Source organism: Triturus cristatus, chromosome 1_2, assembly GCF_964204655.1.
Source record: "Triturus cristatus chromosome 1_2, aTriCri1.1, whole genome shotgun sequence".
Taxonomy (NCBI): Eukaryota; Metazoa; Chordata; class Amphibia; order Caudata; family Salamandridae; genus Triturus; species Triturus cristatus.
Window position 1 is genome coordinate 1,092,292,059 of NC_140580.1, and position 20,643 is coordinate 1,092,312,701.

At 44.2% G+C, this 20,643-nt stretch overlaps 1 protein-coding gene across 1 annotated transcript in view; it reads left to right on the forward strand.

Annotated features, from left to right (window-relative positions):
* CNTRL (centriolin) overlaps positions 1-20,643 on the forward strand; it is a 1,084,252-nt gene that overhangs the window by 836,006 nt on the left and 227,603 nt on the right. Inside the window, exons 34-35 of the mRNA XM_085613596.1 lie at positions 4,080-4,237; positions 8,142-8,215. Of these exons, the coding sequence (XP_085469722.1) occupies positions 4,080-4,237; positions 8,142-8,215 (232 nt within the window). The remainder of the gene's footprint in view (positions 1-4,079; positions 4,238-8,141; positions 8,216-20,643) is intronic.

Sequence of the window (20,643 nt, forward strand, 5' to 3'; positions counted from 1 at the left end):
TTACTCTTAAGACGGCTTTCCTGGTCGCTATCACCTCTGCCAGAAGAGTGAGTGAACTCCAGGCTCTTTCTTCCAAACCTCCTTTCCTTTCTGTTCATCCGGACAAGGTGGTGTTAAGGACCCGTCCTTCATTTTTGTCAAAGGTGGTCACGCCCTTCCACATCGGGCAGACCATCACTTTACCTACCTTCTTTCCGCCTCCTTCGAGGGAGAAAGAGAGGCTCCACCGCCTGGACCCAAAACGTGCGCTTGAATTCTATCTGAAGCGTACAGAGCAGTTCCGGGTGGATGACCAACTCTTTGTTGGCTACGTGGGCGCCAAAAAAGGTCGGGCTGTGCACAAACGGACCATCTCTCGGTGGGTTGTTCTGTGCATCAAAGTATGTTACTCCTTGGCTATGAAGGAGCCTCCTGTGGTGCTGCATGCCCATTCTACCAGGGCAACTGCAGCCACTACTGTCTTGGGACGCGGCGTCCCCTTGCAGGTCAGGCAGCTATGTGGGCCTCGCTACACATGTTTACCAAGCATGACTGCCTTGACAGTCTGGTCTGGAGAGACGGCTTCTTTGGCCGTTCTGTTATCAGTGACTTTCTGGTGTAATCTATTCGCAGACCCACCACCGGGGTTGATATTGCTGGGGTATCTATTCTACGGTAAGGAATCTATCACTAACGTGTCTCTTTCAGATGCATAAGTAACTACATGTGTAACGATATATCTGTAAGAGACATTAGTTAGTGATAGATTCCTTACCGTCCCACCCATCCTCCCCGTTCTGCGAACTGATTTCTAGGGTTAAGGTCATACCCCCCCCCCCCTTTTAGGGCCCTAATTTCATGGCACCAGTGGTCAGTTTCTTGCATGGCTCTGTATTCCTGGTGCGGAAAGTCGTGTAAAGAACTGACGTCAGCGCGCATGGGTGGCGCCTAAGTAGTCTCTGTGACGTCATCTCAGCACTTACGATGCCAGCGATGGACGCGGAGCCGCACAACGCCACCTACTGGCGTGCAAGGGTACTGATACAAAAACTTTTCGGATCCAGTCTGACGTCTGGGCATATTCCTAGGTAAGGAATCTAACTAATGTCTCTTACAGATATATCGTTACACAAGCAGTAACTTGTGCTTTAATCCAGTAAAGACAACACAGTAAGTGCTCAACATGGCAGTGCAATGTAGGTGACGAGTGGAAAAAATGTGCATGACAGAACTTTAAAGGAAAAAGACAAAATTCCATATATTATACATTAACTGCTCAGCCAGTAAAATAGAAACATTGGTGTTTCCACCCGGGAAAATGAATAATCATAGAGCCGTCATCAGGTTAAAATGATGGTAGAAACCTCTGTACATGGTAGGAAATTACTTGAATTAAAGGTAAGCTTCTGACAAATCAGGAGTGAAGGTGATAGCGATTTCTTTATAGCATCCATTTTAAAAGACTCACATATGCACTGCTTGTAACTTCCAACATGTCACCTGTCTGAGTTTTCAGGAAACACCTTCACAAAGGCCTACTGTCTTGACTCCCAGTTCTGGAGGCAAGGGAAATAGGGCAGGTTTATTCAAGACCCAGTACTGAGTTGTAAGTGGAAGGGATAAGGTTTTCCCAGGTATTTTTATTAAGATAGGATTTCAACAATTTTGGTTTGGAAAAACAAGGGTGAAAGGAGGCACTTCGGAAAAACTGCTCTCCAGCCTTCCTATGATTTCAGGTCCTCATGTCTTGTGTAGGGATGGTTTGTTCCCCCTTTGTGGCCAGTCTCAGCACGTGGAACCCCAAGAAAAATCCACACGTACCACATTAATAAACCATGTCCACTTTTAGGACTAATACATGTACTACCACCACCTCTTTAGTGCCTGTGACTCTCTTTCCACACGGTTTCCCCTTGAAGTTTCCCTCACCCCGTATACAATCGTGCAAGACCTCTCAAGGTGACTTAAAGCCCTTCCTGTTACCCCACGTCCTACATCACTGTGTCTGTTCTGTCCCCGGCACTTGGCCCTTGCCACAACCCGTCTACAGGGCAGATGCTCTGGTACCCTGGGCGTACTCGCGTCCCCGGCACTTGGCCCTTGCCGCAACCCGTCTACAGGGCAGTTGCTCTGGTACCCTGGGCGTCCTCGCGTCTCCCTAGCTGCCGGGCTTATTTGCGGTGGGTTGGGTTATTCGGGCCGCCTTCCACATCTGTCCTCTTTCTCTCTGATGAAGCCGACCGCTTCTTCACCTTTGAAGTATTTGCAGTCCCCCTCCCTTGCCTATGTTCCCATGGCTCAGCTGCTTCCCGCTTGCTCGCCGTCCGTCGACCACAGTTGCTTCTCTCCTTGCCACCATTAACCTTGCTCAATCATTTTTCAACAGCATAGATGGGCGGTGTTCCTCCTGGCTCCTCCCTATTAGGACTAGCCTGTCTGATGTCATAGCGGTATGACTATCACTGGCAGCCATGTTGGATCCCTGGAACTGATCCCGTTCCGCTTCACATTCTGCTTGGGTATTGATTCAAGTTATGAGGAACCTGCGGGTAGATGTATCCATCAGAAGAAGTTGCTTGTTTTCAGTAATGTTCTTTTTAGTTGATTTTCCACTTTCAGGTTCCTCATCATCTACTTTCTCAGTCATCTTGCAGTTTCTCCTTAATATGGTTCCAGTCTCGTTTCATGCACACTGTCATATACCAGTGATTACATCAGACTCATTACCGGGTTCGAGGATGTGGTAAAAAGGACAGGAACTGGTATCAGTGACATATACTGCCTCATGTAATCATATAGGTGATAGCACCGTAGCTGTGGCTGAAGTTGCACAATGCTACTTAGCAGCCTGTGGAAAGTTTGTAAAGTTCAAGGATCCAGACTGGTGCCACAGGGAGATTCCAGAGATGAGGAATCTGCAATTAGATGGAGTATGCACCAGAAAAACCATAACCAAAGGTAATTGACTTTTTATTTAGTAGGAGATACTATCCACATAAAAATATCTTGCCTTGAAACGGATTTCCTTTTAAGAACAAAGTCTGCAACTGCACAATGAGCAAAAGAAAAATATAATAGAAAGCTAACTACAACATTGCCAGTGCATATGAATACCACACACATTCCATTTATCATATTTGTTTTGCTCTTTAAATAAAAAATGCTATGCAAATTAAGGTTACGTCTTCCTGAGTACTTGTCATGTTCAAATAATTATATACATCTGTTTGAAGGGTATTATTAGACTGCTCAGCACGTACTGTAGATTAAGAGAACAAACCGGCAATTATCAAAATGTAATGTATTCTATTTATGTTGGAAACCGATATTTCCATTCTAAATTGTAATCATCCTAGTGTTGCAAAATAGTTAATACCTTCGTCAGCAACAGTAATGAATAAAAAAGAATGAATTAGTGCTTTAAAGGAAACCATTAAACAATACAGTGTAATGTGAATGAATGGCCATAGATTTATGCATTACAGCAGTATTGTGGTCCTGAAATAGCAAGAAATAAAAGTAAAAACATAAGAATTTTTCACTTAAACTGAATGGCATTTGTACATCCTCAAAAACATACAGAATTATTTTTACCATTTGGAAGAATCTATGCTCTTTGGATTTTGTTTCATCTAAGGGAAGACCGCTATGCTTGTCTTCTGAGATATCAGGAGCCAGAGTATCAAGTTCAGTAATTCTAAATGTATGCAAGGGTTATCCATCTGATCTGTTGTGTGCTCTGTGGGTGATATATTTTGTCTCAGTACCAGATCTGTGTTGGTTGTGGCATGGTAGAGCTATGTGACATCCTATGTTTGTAGTCCATTTTGAGGATTAATGGAAGAAAAACATAAAAAATGGTGTTCAATAACTCAGAAGTAGTGTTTAAAATATCTATAAAAAATGCAGCATTTTATTTGTTTGACCAATGAAAGTACACTACTTTTGCAAAATAGGGAGTGCCATTTAATGTACCAATGTTTGAAAGATTCGCTGTATATTGGATGTGGAAGAATTTGATGAACACCCCTTTACAAACAGTATGCTAAAAACCTTTCTACTGTTGAAAACTGTAACAGGTTTTGTGGCTAACATTTCAGAATGGTTGCAGTGACAGAAGACAGCAATAAAGTTGCATTGTCTAAGGTGGAGGAACTGGAAATGAACATCAAGGAAATGCAACAAGAAATTGACCAGCTGAACAAGCAGAAACATTCAATGCAGAATGAGAACACTGCAGTGCAACAACTTCTGCAAGGTAACTTGTGGAACTGTAGGTAGATGGTGTCCTGGTAAAATCCCATGAATTGTCCCAGTCTCTTTCCCGCTCCTGAATGTCTTTGGTAAAGCTAAAGTGTGTATGCACAATAATGTATTTACAGCTGAAACATACCATCACCTGGTAGGGCCATTATTTATTTGATCATTACAGCACTTGCAAGATTGTTTTTAGTTTGTAAAACTTTATTTTATTCTTTCTTGTGGCCATTACCTGTATAACGGTCCAATTTGGGGCCGACTTGTCTCGCTGTTTTACTGCTTCCCAATTGGGAACTTTTATCCTCCAACCCTTTCTATTGACTCTCCGGTCCGCCGCGTGCATCCGTTTGTGCGGAGAGTGTCATTTCCTTTCCCTGCTATCTTGCTCTTTTGCTGGCTGCAATCTTGCGAGGGTGACGGTTCAGCCTTTTCTCACTTCTGCTGGCTCCAAAGACAGATACAGGTCCGAGGGTGCAGCGGACGCGTGCAGCGGGCACGCCGCTGGTATGCCAAAGGTGCACTAAAGGCAAGCCCGTCTGAGCCCGTCCGCGCTCGGGCCGCGCTCAGCGCCAGCCCCCCTGCCAATTTGGCCTTAGATATCAAAAGCTAAATTAGTTATTCCAGTGATACCCTGTTAACATTTAATTCATCATGTGAGTGTTGCACTGGCCCTCACTTGGACCCTCTCTGTGGTAATGATGGCGTTAAATGCTCAACCTGTTGCTTCTATCTTTCTAATCTACACTGTATGCCTCTCACCCCCACGCACTCAGCAAAGATAACTCCAAAAACAAAGAAAACTCGCTACAGCTGCACTCTCATTAACGCCAGATCACTTGTTAAGCATGCTTTAGAGTTTGCAGACTTCATACAAAGTCAGAGTATAGTCCTAGCTTTTATTACTGAGACCTGGGCAGACTCAACATTTGACCCAGATTTACTAGTAGCATTACCTGCAGGTTTCAGGATATACAGACAGTACAGGTCTTGCAATCATATTTAGAGAACCTTCTAAAACCATTTTTAACATTCTTTCTATTGTGCCTCTTTGCGAAGCTATTTATTTTAAAATTGAAGTAAACAGTCACTATTCTTTTAACTTACTTCCTGTCTTTCGGCCACCCGGCTCCAGAACACCCTTTATTTAATCTATTGGCAATTTTGACCCTCAGCTTCACTGGCTATCCTCCCTCCCCTTGACATGGTCTGACCATAAGGCAGTCATGTTTGAATTAAATGGGCTATCTGAGGTAGAATCAGTCTGCCCACAAATTGGGAGCAGTACGAATCGTCAGTGGAGTATTATTGATGCTGGGCAGCTTAATGCATCCCTTATCCATTCAACTCCTCCTATCTGCCCTGATTTAGACATATCAGTTTGCAACTACCATCAATGGCTGGATACATCATTAACTCAACATGTCCCAGCAAAAGAATCCCAAAGCCATAAGTCTAATCCCTCTAATCCTTGGTTCAACGATGACCTTAGACAGCTAAAACAGGAAGGTAGAAGAGCGTAACGTAATGGACACTTGAGTACAAATCAGCTGATGAAGTGTTTTATAAAAATCAAACTGCTGACTTATAAAAATAAGATTCTTGTAGCGAAAAAGGAATACTTTGTAGCCAAAATAGAAGGAGCTATAAATTCTTCTAGGGTGCTTTTCACAACAGTCCACAAATTATCAAATCTTCCAGACTCTAAGAACCCAAACACAAACCATCAATTTTGTAATAAGTTATCACTTCACTTTAAAGATAAAGTCAAATCTGTCTATGACTCTCTCCGAGACTTTAATCAAACGATGACATAAATAGCAGATTTCCTAAGGGCGCTCTTGATGTCACCACATTATCTCACTTTGGGCCATTAACAGTTGAACAGACACAAATGACACTGACACAGATCAAATCGGGCTCTCTATTGGACCCCTGTCCTGCCAGAATTATTCATCTGGTCCCGAGGGTGATAGCCACTCACCTCACAACCATTTTTAGCAACTTATTCGAAGTTGGATATTACCCAAAAGACTGGAAGGTAGGCTCAATGTTGCCATTATTAAAAAAGACGAATCTAGATAAGGATGACCCCAATAACTATCGACCTATCACTCGTTTACCATTTCCTGCTTAACTGATTGAAAAATTGGTTAATAAGGAACTGAACTCCTTCCTAGACAATTCCAAGTGTTTAGACTCTACACAGTTCTGTTTTCGGAGTCACCATAGTACTGAGCTGGCATTGATCACAGCTACGGAAGAAATCAGGCAAAACCATAGATAGCGAAGGCAATGATCCTTTTGAATCTGTCAGCCGCATTTGATACGGTCAACCACGCTCTCCTAATTGATCGACTTGAAACAATAGGGGTCAAAGGTAACGCTCTTAAATTCATCTCTTCTTTTTTGGGAAATCGGATACCTCACCAACCTTTTCATTGCCCTGTGGGGTCCCCCAGGGCTCATCTCTGAGCCCCACTTTGTTCAACCTTTATGTGACCCCACTTGCAGCCCTGATCAGATCATTTGGCTTCTCCCTAGTCTCTTCTGCAGATGATACACAGATTGTTGTATCCATCACTGACAATCCTGGGGACACGGCAGCTCAGTTTCACGATTGCATGCTCCATATCGGGAAGTGAATGAGCAGCAATTGTCTGAAACTGATCTCCTCAAAGACTGAGGTTATGCTATTCGGCAACAATCCATCTTTCTGGTCCAACAACTCGTGGCCCCAGGAACGAGGGATTTTGCCTACCCTTAGACAAAGCAAAAACCTTTGGATAATTATTGACAGTAACTTATCCTTCAAAGGACAGATACATCATATCACTTCATCATGCTTCTTCATCCTGAAAACTCTAATGAAAGTGTTGCTTTATATACCAGCAAGTGTACAGAAGAGGGTAGTCACAACTCTTATCTTCTCCAAAGTAGACTATGGCAACGCTCTCTCAACAATATCCAAAAGCGATTTCTAAAAAAGCTACAAACACTACAGAATACCGTGGAACAGCTACTTCTGGGCATTCCAGAACATAAATCAGCTTCCCAAGCACTGATTCAGCTACACTGGCTCCCTATTGTTAAACATATTCAATTTAACGCACTCTGTATTGGCTTTAGAGCTCAACAAGCTGTTGGAAGGAAGAGGTGTGGCGCCGCGGCCAGGGGGACTGACTCCGGAATCTGGGTATCACGGTTCGATCCCCGGCGCCAGAGGCAGCTCAGCCCAGCACCATGTGACTCTGGGCAATAGCTTGCTTAATCTTCCCGACGGCTCCCAGCGTCTAGAGACCCTTACGGGTGATTGTTCGCGCTTTACAAATGTGGATTATTATTATTATTATTATTGGCCCAGACTATTTGATTCAGCATTTTCAACGCTACATTCCTTCTCATTCTCTACGCTCATCCACAAGCGGTAATCTTATAATCCCCAGATTTAAAAAAGCCAATTGGGGTGGGAGAGGCTTCATCGTTTGCACATCTAGGCTGTGGAACTCTCTTCCAACAGAATTTAAAATTAAGACAAATCTGTTGGACTTTAGGAAACATCTAAAAACGTGTCTCTTCCGCAAGTAACTGTCTTTTTCCGGATCCTCTTAGCTTTATTGTCCGCCTAGCGCCTAGAAACCCCCTTGTGATTGACACGCTTTATACATTTTATTGTCATTTCATCTCTTGTCATTTCTTCCTGTTTCTGGTCTCAAGGGTGTAGGATGATTTTATGGTTTTCTGTAGCTGAGCAACAAAATATAATGCCTCCATGATACTTTGATAGTTGATTCTACTTTTCTGACATCATGTTACTATTAATGTGTTGCTTCCGCATTAAACAATAAGCCTATCTGTGGCCAAATATCTATCCTCAGTGTTTACCTTTACTGAATTCTTTTCAGAGAAAAAACAAGAATTGGATTTTATGAAAGAAGAGCTGAGTGACTCCAGGGATCAGATCCAGCTAATTCTACTGGTGAGTAATTTAATATTATTGTCTTGAATTATAATGTATGAAAAACACAATATTGATATATCTTTCAATACAATATATGTTTGTTGACTGAATGTTTTGCACTGCCAGAAGAAAATATTGTTGAAAAAAATAAATGGTGTACACTGTTTTTTAGTTGTGTGTAACTCCATAAGATAATTGTGGATCCTTTTAATGTTAAATATTTGGGAAACCAGGTGGGATTCAAGGAGATGTATTGAATTATCTAGTTCAACACAAACATGCTTAGAACTTTGCCCTTGGAAATAGTGAAACCCAATCTGTTGTGATGTATAATTTTACTTTAGCTTCAAAAATAGTCTAACCAATGAAGTACGCAATTGACATGGGGATGTATCTGCTGAGATGACAGAATTTTTTTCATTGAATAATATTGTCACCTGATTGTGCTGTCAATACATGTTTATGTATGCTTACATCCACTTAATATTGTATGCACCGATGTGGACAATTATGCAGTATGTTTTTGATAAACCTGGGATTTGATTTTAGCAGGGGTTCCTTTATTGCCCTTCACTTGTGTATGGTTTACCAAGCCTGCACAGTGAAGAAGGGGTAAAACTGTAATCCCTATACTGCTTTGATCCAAATACTAGGCCTGGGCAAAAATTTCGTTCCGTTCGCGGAAATTGCGATAATTTGACATTTTTGCGTTCCGCGGAGAGCGCGAAAATGTCAAAAATTCCGGTTTCCGCAGCTTGGCGATAATTTGTTTCTTGCTCGCGCTGTAAAATGATACATTCTCGCGCGCGCGCGATCGCCTTACCTGAATCCCTGCGTTCGCCGACAAGTTTTCTTGATCCGGTCGCGTTCTCCATGAGATGTTGTATTGTTTTTAGCCATTTGCGCTGTCTCGCGACAGTTCGCGCCCGCAGTGACGTCATGCGTCGCGCGATCACGTCTTTCTTCTCGCGATCATGCACCGCGAGAACAACTCAAAACAAGATGGCCGCGCCCGCAAGCAACCACATGGGTAAGTTGGCGACCCGCAACCATGCAGAAAATCTCGCGAACATGCCGGAAAAAAACTTCCGCATCTTTGCGATATTTCTGCTTGTTTGCGATAATTTTAAACATTCTCGCGATAATTTGCGAAGGTTAATTCCGCAAATTCCGCCCACCCCTACCAAATACCAACATTTTTGTTTGCTAACCTTTGATGTTTTGTCTCTGTGTTATTTGCGTAGCACCCTCACTTTTTATTGATTGCTCTTGTTGCTAAGTTGTTGATTGTGAAGCTAGCAGATGTGGACCCTAATCCAAACCTTTCCCCATGTGCTTGATTTTTGTGATCTAGGCAGATTTCTTTTTCTAAATGTCTTGTTCCCTTATCGGCAAACTTTAGGAGTGTTTATTAACAGGCTAACCCTAAGTGTTAAATATAAAAATCTAAATTTGTGTTAGCAATGAACAAAGTAAAAATACTTAATCCACTATAAATAATATATTTATTCAAAGTATTGCATTAGTAAACCTTAGTTACTTAGCTTGACTAGCAGTTGGCCTTTCGGCACCACATCCCACAGCAACAAAAAAAATGAAATCTAGAAACTTAGTATGGAAGAGATATGGGGATTGCATTGAGTTTGGACCTGTGAAATAGTAGGTGAAGCACAAATTAACTTGCTTGTATCTTGGTACATCGATTTATCATTTCTGAACCCATGGCTGTCATTATACTGAAATCTAGTATGGTACTATTTCGAATATGGTTGAAAATGTAGGGCAGTACTCTGAAAAGATTTGCTTTATATTGTAAATGTTTAATGCTATATACTACAAATTGATGTTGTTTGTTTGTTCCCCTTCATATGAGTTAAAATAGCTGTGCAATCTTCATATGAGTTAAAATAGCTGTGCAATCTCTTCTGCGTTACCAATAGTGCATTTTTAGTTTTGGATGTAACCTTTGATTTTCATCCATTTTCATTTTTTTAAATATATATTTTTATTGAACTTGTTGCAATCTTATACACAATAATATAACCAAGATAGGCACACAACATCAAAATTAAATCTTTGTGCAGGGTAGTGACCAGCATACCAAGAAGGAAAGATATAGTAAAATAGAACAGCACAAATAAAATAGGAAGAAAGCACACGTGAAAAAAATGTACAAAGATACCTAATTCTAGGCCACACAAGAATAGATTGACCCAGACATTATTTAAATGCGTTCGAGCCTTCGGGCTGTTGTCCTTAAGAAGAGCAGACTCGAGTTTGTACATCTGTAAAAACAATGACCATCATTTAGAAGCCGTGGAAGGAATTGGTTTGTACCCAAGCTCTGGTAATGCATAAACTGGCGACCCTGGTTGCAACTGATGCCACCAAGGTTAATCTGGGGTTAATATCAGGTTTGTAAGCCAACATAATATCCTTAACTGACCACTCAATATGATAATCCAGATGAAAAGATAGTAATTGTACTACACCAGACCAAAAGGTTTTAAGTTCAGGGCATTCCACAAACATATGAATTATATCAGCTGCATATTGCCCATAATATGTCTATGGTTCGAACTGCTCCTAGACATTTTACATATTCTTTCTGGGGTATAGTATGCACAGTGTTCGAAATGTAAGACTAGCTGAACAGACAGGTTGATTTATAACATAAAAAGCATTTTATCAACTGAAATATCCTGAACAAGCTTAACACTTCATTTAGCAGCTAAAGTAGGTCTATTATCTGCTCTATCGATGGGCAAAATTCGATACAGAGTTTTATTGCGATCTAGGGTGAAAAGGTCAGGATATCATCATCCTTATCCCAGCCATAAATACCGAATTATGCAAAAATCTTGCATTTGTAAATATTTAAAAAAGGACTGATAGAGTAGAAAAAGCACAAACCGCATCTGAGTCAAAAATCTGTCCCCCGTTAACCCAGCTGTGGAACACCGAATCCTGGAAAATAGATGGAAAAATAGGATTCCCCCACAGCGGTGTAAGTGAGTGGATAGCTTGTTGAGAATATTGGGTGCCGATTTCCCCCCCAAGTTTGAAAAGCGTCCCGAATGATCTTAAACCGTACCCGCTTAAAATAGTTCGGATCAGGACATTTACTCAGAACAAACTTAAAATCTGTCCCCAAAGCCATTTGATACCCCTAAACATAGCTGTCCAGCTCATGATGGGTAAGAATAGTCTTAATGCAAGAGCCAAAAGTGGCCCAAAACTATAGCTGAAAGTCTGGGAGAGACAAGCCACCTTGGCTAGGTGGGAGTTTTAAAAGGCTGATATCCCTTCTGGCCTTCTGAAACCCCATGATGAAGCTGTCTATCACTCCCTCTAGGCACCTTAAAAAAGTGATTTGGAACACGTAATGAGATTGCCTAGAAAAGATAAAGAATTGTAGGTAAGATATTAATTTTAACAGCATTACATTGTCCAAAAATACTGATTGGAAGGCGGTTCCAAGACCGCATCTTCGCAATGATAGAATTTAAGAGAAATTCATAATTCAGTAAAACAATACGCTCCGTGTTGGCAGAGTTTTCATCCATTTTCTGCAGCAGGAGGAAATAATTTCCCCCAAAACTTAAATGAGTTAGGGTCTGATTTAGACTTTGGCAGGAGGAGGGTACTTTGTTGGGATGGAGGAGGACATTGCCCCATCATTCTGAGGGACCTCTCTCTCCAAATCCCGAGTTGTCCACCAGCTCTATGGACACCTCCTAACTCCTGTCGGTGTTGTAAAAAAGTTTGACAGACAGCTCCACCAAACATTACGGCCCGTCAGACATTTACAAAGATTTTCGTTTTTCAAAAATAAACATCCCAAAGTGGGAGATAGTTTAAAAAACAAAGAAAAACAAATGACCCCCCAATGCATGTGAGTTTAGGAATCTAGGACATTTGGGCTATGTTACCGGTGTTATCGCCACAGTCCTGGATCTTGTCGAGAGCAACTCTGAGGCTTCTTGTCCTGTCGGCCTCCTGCATCTTGATTGTCCACTTCGCAAGGTTTCATGTGTGGGCTCTGCAGTGAGATCGGAAGTAATAGTAGGCTCAGCACTGAGGAAACCTGTTGTACGTCATCCAGGTTTCAGAGACGAATGCACAGGATCTGCAGTGGTGGGTTGCTTGACCACAGCCTGAGCAGCAGCAGACCCTTGTACCTCCCCCACCCAGAGGTGACGGTGGTGTCGTTTGCTCCTCTGCTGAACTGGGTAGGTCATCTGTGAAAAGAGGCGATCAGAGGTTTTGAACCTCTAGCGAAAACTCAACGCTGGTGCAGGTTCTCACAGACAACACCTCCACAATGTGGTACTGTAACAAGCAGGGCGAGAGTAGGGTCTTGGGTAGAGATCCAAGAGACACTGCATCTCTATAGTTGGCTGGAACATTGGAGCATTTCACCGATTGTGAACCACCTGGTTGCAAATTTGAATGCCCGTGTGGATAAGAACAGCCAGTGACACCTGGCTGATTGTCGGGGAACAGGACTTGCGGGTTCTTACCCATGATACTGTCTTGCTAGCACAGGTACAGGACAACGTCGGTCCCTTTAATTACCCTCGCTGGCAGCAGGAGGAGGAACTCAGCGGCGTGACGTCTGCCTCAGGAAGCCTATCCCGGCGTCCCAACATGTTGAAGGAGGAAGTGGTCAAGGCTTGCGGCACGCATGCAGCGAAGGAGAGAGACGCGCCCAGAGAAGAGAAGATTCCGTGGAGGAAATCAAGTGAAGGTAGGCCGACTATCCCTGATCCAAAAGCTGTCCAACAGGAACCGGAGCCTGGAGTGTTCGTCGGGGAATTCCAACACCGCGCTACGACCCGCCACACGCCAGTAGGAGGGTGGCTGGCTCAGGTACGTCAGCGTATCCTGGGTCTGACTATATCACGGGGAGGGCACGGATAGTCTCGTGGGAGGACGCTGCTTTCTTTTCTTTGGGTTCCACTTTTTCCAGTAGAACTGGTGAATCCATCACTCGCCTCACCCCGTTATTACACGTGACAGACGACAGTCACTGACCTTCAGTCTCCTTTTTGTTTTTGCGGTTTCTTCCTTCAAATGTCCTGATGCCCTGACCTCCTGCCTGGGACGGCAACCAAGACCCCCAAATGATCCCAACCTTCCTGGACCCGGTGAAATCGAGAACTTCCCGAAACCGTACTCTTGTTTTTTTTTTGTTAACTGGACCGATTCTTGTGACTATTAAATAAAAACAGGCACACTGAACTTCTCTTGTGTTTACAGCCTCATTAGAGGACGGTCTCACACCTAACCTCCTCCTGTGGGTCCGACAGTCTGGTGGAGAATGCGGGCACTGGCCATCTGAACCGAGATGGAACAAGTCATAGCCCAAATGAGAGAGGCCCAGAGCAAGCTAGAATGGGCCGTAGAAAAAAACGCTAACCAAGCCGAGATGGACCGTGCCGTGTTTTCCTCGGCCATTCAAACACAAGCAGAGAATGTCTCGAAACTAGCTGAAGTCCAGACACAACTCCTGCAGGGCTTGGGACAAGGGAGGGCCCCTGCTCTACCCGGAACAGTGATTCCCTTACAGAAATACGTCCCTGGCGATGACCCAGTACCTGGCCAGCAGACCACTGGCCCTTTTACCTTGCTCTCCTCCTCACCTGTGAAGCCCAGGCGGCATACCAAATAGCTAATCGGGATGGTACCGCCGCATACGTGCATGTAAAACAGTTTATTCTCGATAGGCTGGGGGTCGATGATGAAGCCCACCGCCTTCGCTTTAGGCAAGAAAGGGGTGCACCAGGGGATACACCAAAGACTCTCTTTTATAAAATAAAGGATGCTGCAGGCTGATGACTAAAGACCTTGGACTGCTCTCGGAAAGAGATAATGGAGAAAATGTATCTAGAGCAGTATTTGGAGGCACAACCCAATGGGACCCAGAGGTGGTTACGCAAGCACGCAGGCCTTACTCTGGAACACGCAGTTGAAATGGCCACGTCTTACACTAGGGCTCAGAATAGGGGGCCGGTGAAAGAACCCGAAAGAAATCCCAAACCATCCCAAATGGGAAAAACAGACAGGAAAGCAACCAGGCCATTCTTGGTATAGTCAAAACCACACTCAGGACGGTCAGACGCTGTCCCCTCTACTCGCCCTCAGTGTTGTGGAGACTGGGGCCACATAGCCAAGTTCTGTAGGAAGAGAAAAGAAAAAGCAGAAGAAGAAACTATGGACGTCAGCTACTTTCCACAGTCTATATTGTATGCATAGGAGACAGTGCCGATGTATTACGTGAGTCTAAGATTGAACAACTATCCCATAACCGCTCTTTTGGACTCTGGTTGTAGGCACTAAGTTATACGCTCTGAGCTTGTTCCCCCTTCCTCTTTCATACCAGGGAAGTTTGTCAGCATCAGGTGTGTGCACGGTGATGTTAAGAACTACCCCTTAACCAGAGTACGACTTCAGAACAAACATGGGGCAACCCTTATGGCCGACGTTGGGACCCTACCACACCTCCCAAAGTCTCTTATCCTAGGCATAGACAACCCTAGGTTTTCGGGCTGTTGTATAAGAATCTAAAAATCAGCCCAGCCAAACCTAGGCCTCAGAACAATCTTTTGACGTCAGAACCCTGGGCCATAGATACCCACTTTCGGACCGCCCAGCTAAATGACAGCACCCTTGGCTATGCCTGGCAAGCAGCTAAGAACGCCCAGTTGTCTCCCAAAAGGGTTTACCCTTGTTTCATTGAGATGAATGGTCTTCTGTATCGGGTGGGCAAGGAAGGAGAAGAGCCCCAATTATTGGTCCCCCCTCCTTTTAGAGACCAGATCCTATTCTTTGCTCACGCGCACCTCCTGGCGGGGCATTGTGGAGCTGAAAAAACATCACAATCCATACTCCACAGTTTCTTTTGGCCAGGGATCCATGCTCAGGTACGGAAGTACTGCCAGGAGTGTACGATTTGTCAAAAGAAGAATCCCTATATCCCACCACTGGCCCCCTTATGCCCTCTCCCCATTATAGGTAAGCCTTTTGATCGCGTGGGTATGGACCTGATAGGACCCCCTCCCCAGGTCCACCTGGGGTCACCAATATGTTCTCGTCCTTGTTGATTACGCAACCAGATATCCTGAAGCCCTCCCTTTACACTCAGCCAACACCACTACCATAGCCCAGAGACTTATAGAAGTGTTCTCCCGGATGGGCTTTCCACGAGACATACCAACAGATCAGGGAACTCCCTTTGTCTCAAAATTGATGAAACAGGCTGTGCAAACAGCTAAACATCCAACACATAAAGACCTCTGTGTACCATCCTCAGACAGATGGTCTGGTGGAACAATACAATGGAAACCTTAAGCTGACCCTCAAGAAGCTCCTTCCTTTGGCGCTGTTTGTTATCAGAAGCCAGGTCCAGAAGAGCTTAGGGGTATCCCCGTTCGAGCTACTCTTTGGTAGGAGACCCCGCATTCTCCTGGAAATCACGAAAGAGAGTTGGGAAAAAGACAGTGCTCATGAAGCCCAAACCACAAAGAGGTGATATACACCCTACTCAAATCCTTTCGGGACGTGTTCTCTGACCAACCCGGAGGAACGCATCTGGCGATGCACTTGATCCCCACCCAAGAGCGCGTCACGGTGAAACAGAGCCCCTACCGGGTCCCAGAGGTCTAACGTCTGGCTCTTCAGAAAGAAGTAAAACAAGTGCTGAAGACTGGAATAATTGTCCAGTCTCGTAGTAATTGGTGCTCACTGATCGTATTGGTACCAAAACCGGATGGTAGCCTCCGGGTCTGTATCGACTTCAGGGCAGTGAACCCTATTTCCAAACAAGACGGTTATCTCCTTCCCAGGGTGGATGAACTGATAGGACGTCTTGGTGAGGCACGATACATCTCTACCATCGACCTCACCAAGGGCTTTTGGCAGATTCCTCTGGATCCCAAGGACCAGGAGAAAACAGCTTTCTCCACACCTGACGGTCTTTTCCACTTCACTGTCCTACCGTTTGGGTTACATGGTGCACCTGCCAGTTTCCAGAGATTAATGGACACTCTCCTAGCCGGACATCTAGGTTACTCGTCGGCCTATCTAGATGACATAGTAGTGTATAGTAAGACCTGGGACGACCACATGAGACATCTAGAGGCCATATTCACAGAACTAAGAGATGCGGGGTTGCATATCAATGCAATGAAGTCCCGTTTTGGCTTCCAGAAAGTGAAGCACCCGGGATACGTGCTGGGAAGGGCCTAATAGAACCCTAGAAAGTCAGAGCCATCCAAGAAACCCCATTCCCTACCACCAAACGTGATCTCCGGGCCTTTTTGGGTTTAGTAGGGTATTATAGGCGTTTCATTCCCCAGTTCGTAGATATTGCGGCTCCACTCACTGACCTTCTGAAGAAGTCTGCTACGTTCTCACAGATCCGGTCACCCTCGGCCCCTGAACAAACCGCATTCTCTCGTCTCAAGACAGCCCTGACCACCTCCCCTGTTTTGCTAACACCTGATTTCCGTAAACCCTTTATTCTCCAAACAGATACCTCTGGGGTGGGTATAGGTGCTGTTTTGTCCCAACTTGATAGTGAAGGCTCAGAAAGACATATCCTGTACATCAGCCGGAAGCTCTTGCCTAGGGAACGTGTTTATCCAACCATCGAGAAGGAGTGCTTGGCAGTCAAGTGGGGAATTGAGAAGCTGAGATACTACCTGGAAGGCAGGCCCTTTGTCTTATATACTGACCATGCCCCATTGACTTGGTAACAGCGAACAAAGGCTAGAACGACCGAGTACTCTGGTACTTTTGGTCTCTGCAGCCATTCCAATTTGAGGTCCGTCACCGTAACGGCACCGAGGGAAATCTTGGAGGAAGGGTATGTCGGGAGGGACCTGGGGAACAGGACTCGTGGATTCTTACCCATGATACTGTCCTGCTGGCACAGGTACGGGACGACCTCGGTCCCTTTAATTCCCCTCGCTGGCAGCAGGAGGAGGAACTCAGCGGTGTGACGTCTGTCTCGGTAAGCCTATCTCGGCATCCCAACATGTTGAAGGAGGAAGTGATTAAGGCCTGCGGCGCGTATGCAGCGGAGGAGAGAGACACGCCTGGAGAAGAGAAGACGCTGTGGAGGAAATCGAGTGAAGATAGACCGCCTATCCCTGATCCAGAAGCCGTTCAATGGGAACCGGAGCCTGGAAAGTTCGACGGGGAAGTCCGACACCGCGCTACCACCCGCCACACTCCAGGAGGAGGGTGGCTGGCTCAGGTACGTCAGCCTCTCCTGGGTCTGACTATATTACGGGGAGGGCACGGATAGTTTCGTGGGAGGACACTGCTTTCTTTTCTTTGGGTTCCACTTTTTCCAGTAGAACCGGTGAATCCCCCACTCGCCTCACCCTGTTAGTACACGTGACAGACGACAGTCACTGACCTTCGGTCTCCTTTTTTTTTTGCGGTTTCTTCCTTTTGATGTCCTGATGCCCTGACCTCCTGCCTGGGACGGCAACCAGGAACCCCAGACGATCCCAACCTTCCTGGACCCGGTGAAATCGAGAAGAACTTCCCGAAACCAGACTCTTGTGTTTTTTATTTGTTTTATTAACTGGACCGATTCTTGTGACTATTAAATAAAAACAGGCACACTGAACTTCTCTTGTGTTTACAGCCTCATTAGAGGACGGTCTCACATCTCACCTCCTCCTGTGGGTCCGACACTGATCAAAAATGGCAGTTGCATCCAGAGGTGTCGAAGGACATCTTCTGATAGTGGGTATAGCACTGGCTGGATATTTTCGCCACCTTCGAACGTGCACTGTCGAAACGTCTGCTCTTTGGAGTTTTGAAGAACGCTCTCTTTAGGAGACTCATTCAGGCTAGAGTGAGGCACGGAACTCCTGTGTTCTGCAGAAGATCAGGAATGACTATGCCCAAGTCATGCTATTGGCTCCTTATTGGGCCAGAAGAAGCTGGTACTTGGGACTTCTGGGCATAAGCATTTGTTTTCTGATCAGGCTAATGGATGGATCTGTTGTTGCAGCAGGGCAGGGTTCTACACCCCAATGTGCTCAATTTACACCTCGAAGCTTCAAGATTGAGCTGTGGCATTCATTCTGCCACCTGGGGTTCTGGATCTCATCCTAGTATCCAGGATGCCTCCTACAAAGTCCATCTGTGCTCGGCACTTGGACAAATTTGTGGCGTGGTGTGTGGTCCTCAACAGACCCCTTTCAAGTCAGACTCTCGGATGTATCACTGTTTGTGTTGTCCTTGGCCCAGCAAGGTTTTGCAGTGAGCACTCTAAGGGGTTATATGTTGTCCCTTTCAGCCTTTCTGTGGTTGCTCGACCAGCCATCCTTGTTTAAATCGCCTGTTGTGGTATGTTGTTTTAAAGGTTTGACACACATGTTCTTAATTTGGTTCCGACTCTCCGTAACAAAACAGTATTTTTCTTTGCGATCACTTTAACTCGTCTTGTGACCAGGAAAATGCCATTAATTTATCTGTGCCGCCAACCTATACCATTCTTTCCCCAGACAAGATGGTGTTGAGGTTCAGGGCAGCTTCAGCCGAAAGTTGTGACTCTGTATCACGTTGAGCAACCCATCACCCTCCCAAAGACTCACCAATTGGATCCCAGGAGAGCTCTGAGTTTTTGTATTGACCAAACCAAAGACCCTTGGGTGGATGATCAGCTCCATGTGGGATTCTTCAGAGCAAAGAAAGGCAAGGAGGCGCAGAATAGGATTCTGCCGCGGTGGATAGCCCTCTGTATTAAGATGTGCTACGCACTAACTAAAGCATCCTTGGGAAGGATTGAGGCTCATACCATGAGGGTCAAGGGTGCTAACACTGCGTTGATGTGCTAAGTGCTTGTTCTAGACATGTTCATGAAACACTACTACTTTGAGAGACCGGTCTGACAGGAAGGGCATTTCACCTGTTTGGTCCCACACCACAGACCCTCCACTTTTGAAAGGTACTGCTTTGGTCTCAGTTGAGGAATATACCGTTGGAAGTATCCATCAGAAAAACAAGTACACACTGTAGCACTGTCTGGTGGATACTTGTTTAACTGCAGGTTTCTCACTGCTTTCCCATCTCTTTGTCCTGTGGAGTGGTAATCTTTTTTCATCAAAAACAGTCACAAGTTAGAAATCTGCTTACTGGCACCTCCAATTGTTTCGTGCTCAGCATCGTAGAGCGCAGAAAGAATTAAACAAGAAATGCGCCACAGTGGTGGCGCTTATAATCAAGTCCGCTCTTTGTCTTCTCGGAAGGAGTGAACTCAGTGGTGAGCAGCACAACACCATCTAGCAGAACAAGGGGGCACGGTTTCGAATTCTTCCTGATACAGTCTGGTGCCTGGGGAGTATTTTAAAGGTGAGGAACCTAATCAGACAGAGTAGCTACCAGAAACTGGGTTACTGTAGGTACACTACTTGTGAGTGACATCTGGAGTATTGTGAAGTACTTCAAACGTCTATGTAGACTCTCCTTCCTCCATAAAAGCATAAGAATAACTAAAACTTCTCTTCCAGTGGATACTCATCAATAGTAATAAGCACTGAATAGTCCCGCCCACGTGCGGAGCATTAACAAAAGATATATTCATATACATAACATACATATATATATATATATATATATATATATTCACTGAAAAAACCAAAGGTTTCACACGTTATAGTTAACTGGACATTTCACTCGTAAAAAACCATTGAAATTCCCCCGTTATAGTTAGTTCAGCTAACTATAACTCGCGCGACCGCAATCCACTGCTGATGACGTCACATATTACATCACTGTATTCACTAAGATACTGTTAATAAGTCAGTTATACAATTAATTTTACAAAAAAAAACATCCATTTAGACACTTATTTACCCATTTATTCTTCCATTAACCTTTAGATATACATATATAAAAAATATTTTTTTTTCAGAAAGACACATATTCACTGGATGATGTCATCAGTGATGTCATTTGAGATGTCATCAGTGATGTCATGAGTGATGTCACTGACCATGTCATGAGTGATGTAATATGTGACGTCCTCAGCAGTGGATTGCGGCGCGAGTTATAGTTAGCTGAACTAACTATAACGGGGGAATTTCAATGGTTTTTTACGAGTGAAATGTCCAGCTAACTATAACATGTGTGAAACCTATGGTTTTTTCAGTGAATTTGCAAGGTTTTTTAAATGCTAATTCCTAACTATAACGTGTGTGAAACCTATGGTTTTTTAAGTGAATTTGCAAGGTTTTTTAAATGCTAATTTCTAACTATAACGTGTGTGAAACCTATGGTTTTTTTAGTGTATTTGTAAGGTTTTTTAAATGCGAATTTATGTATGTATTATTATATTTTTTATATATTTATTTTACAATAAACTGCCTATGTATATAGTTATAGATTGATTGTATCCTGTAATATGGAATGGCTCAGCTCTT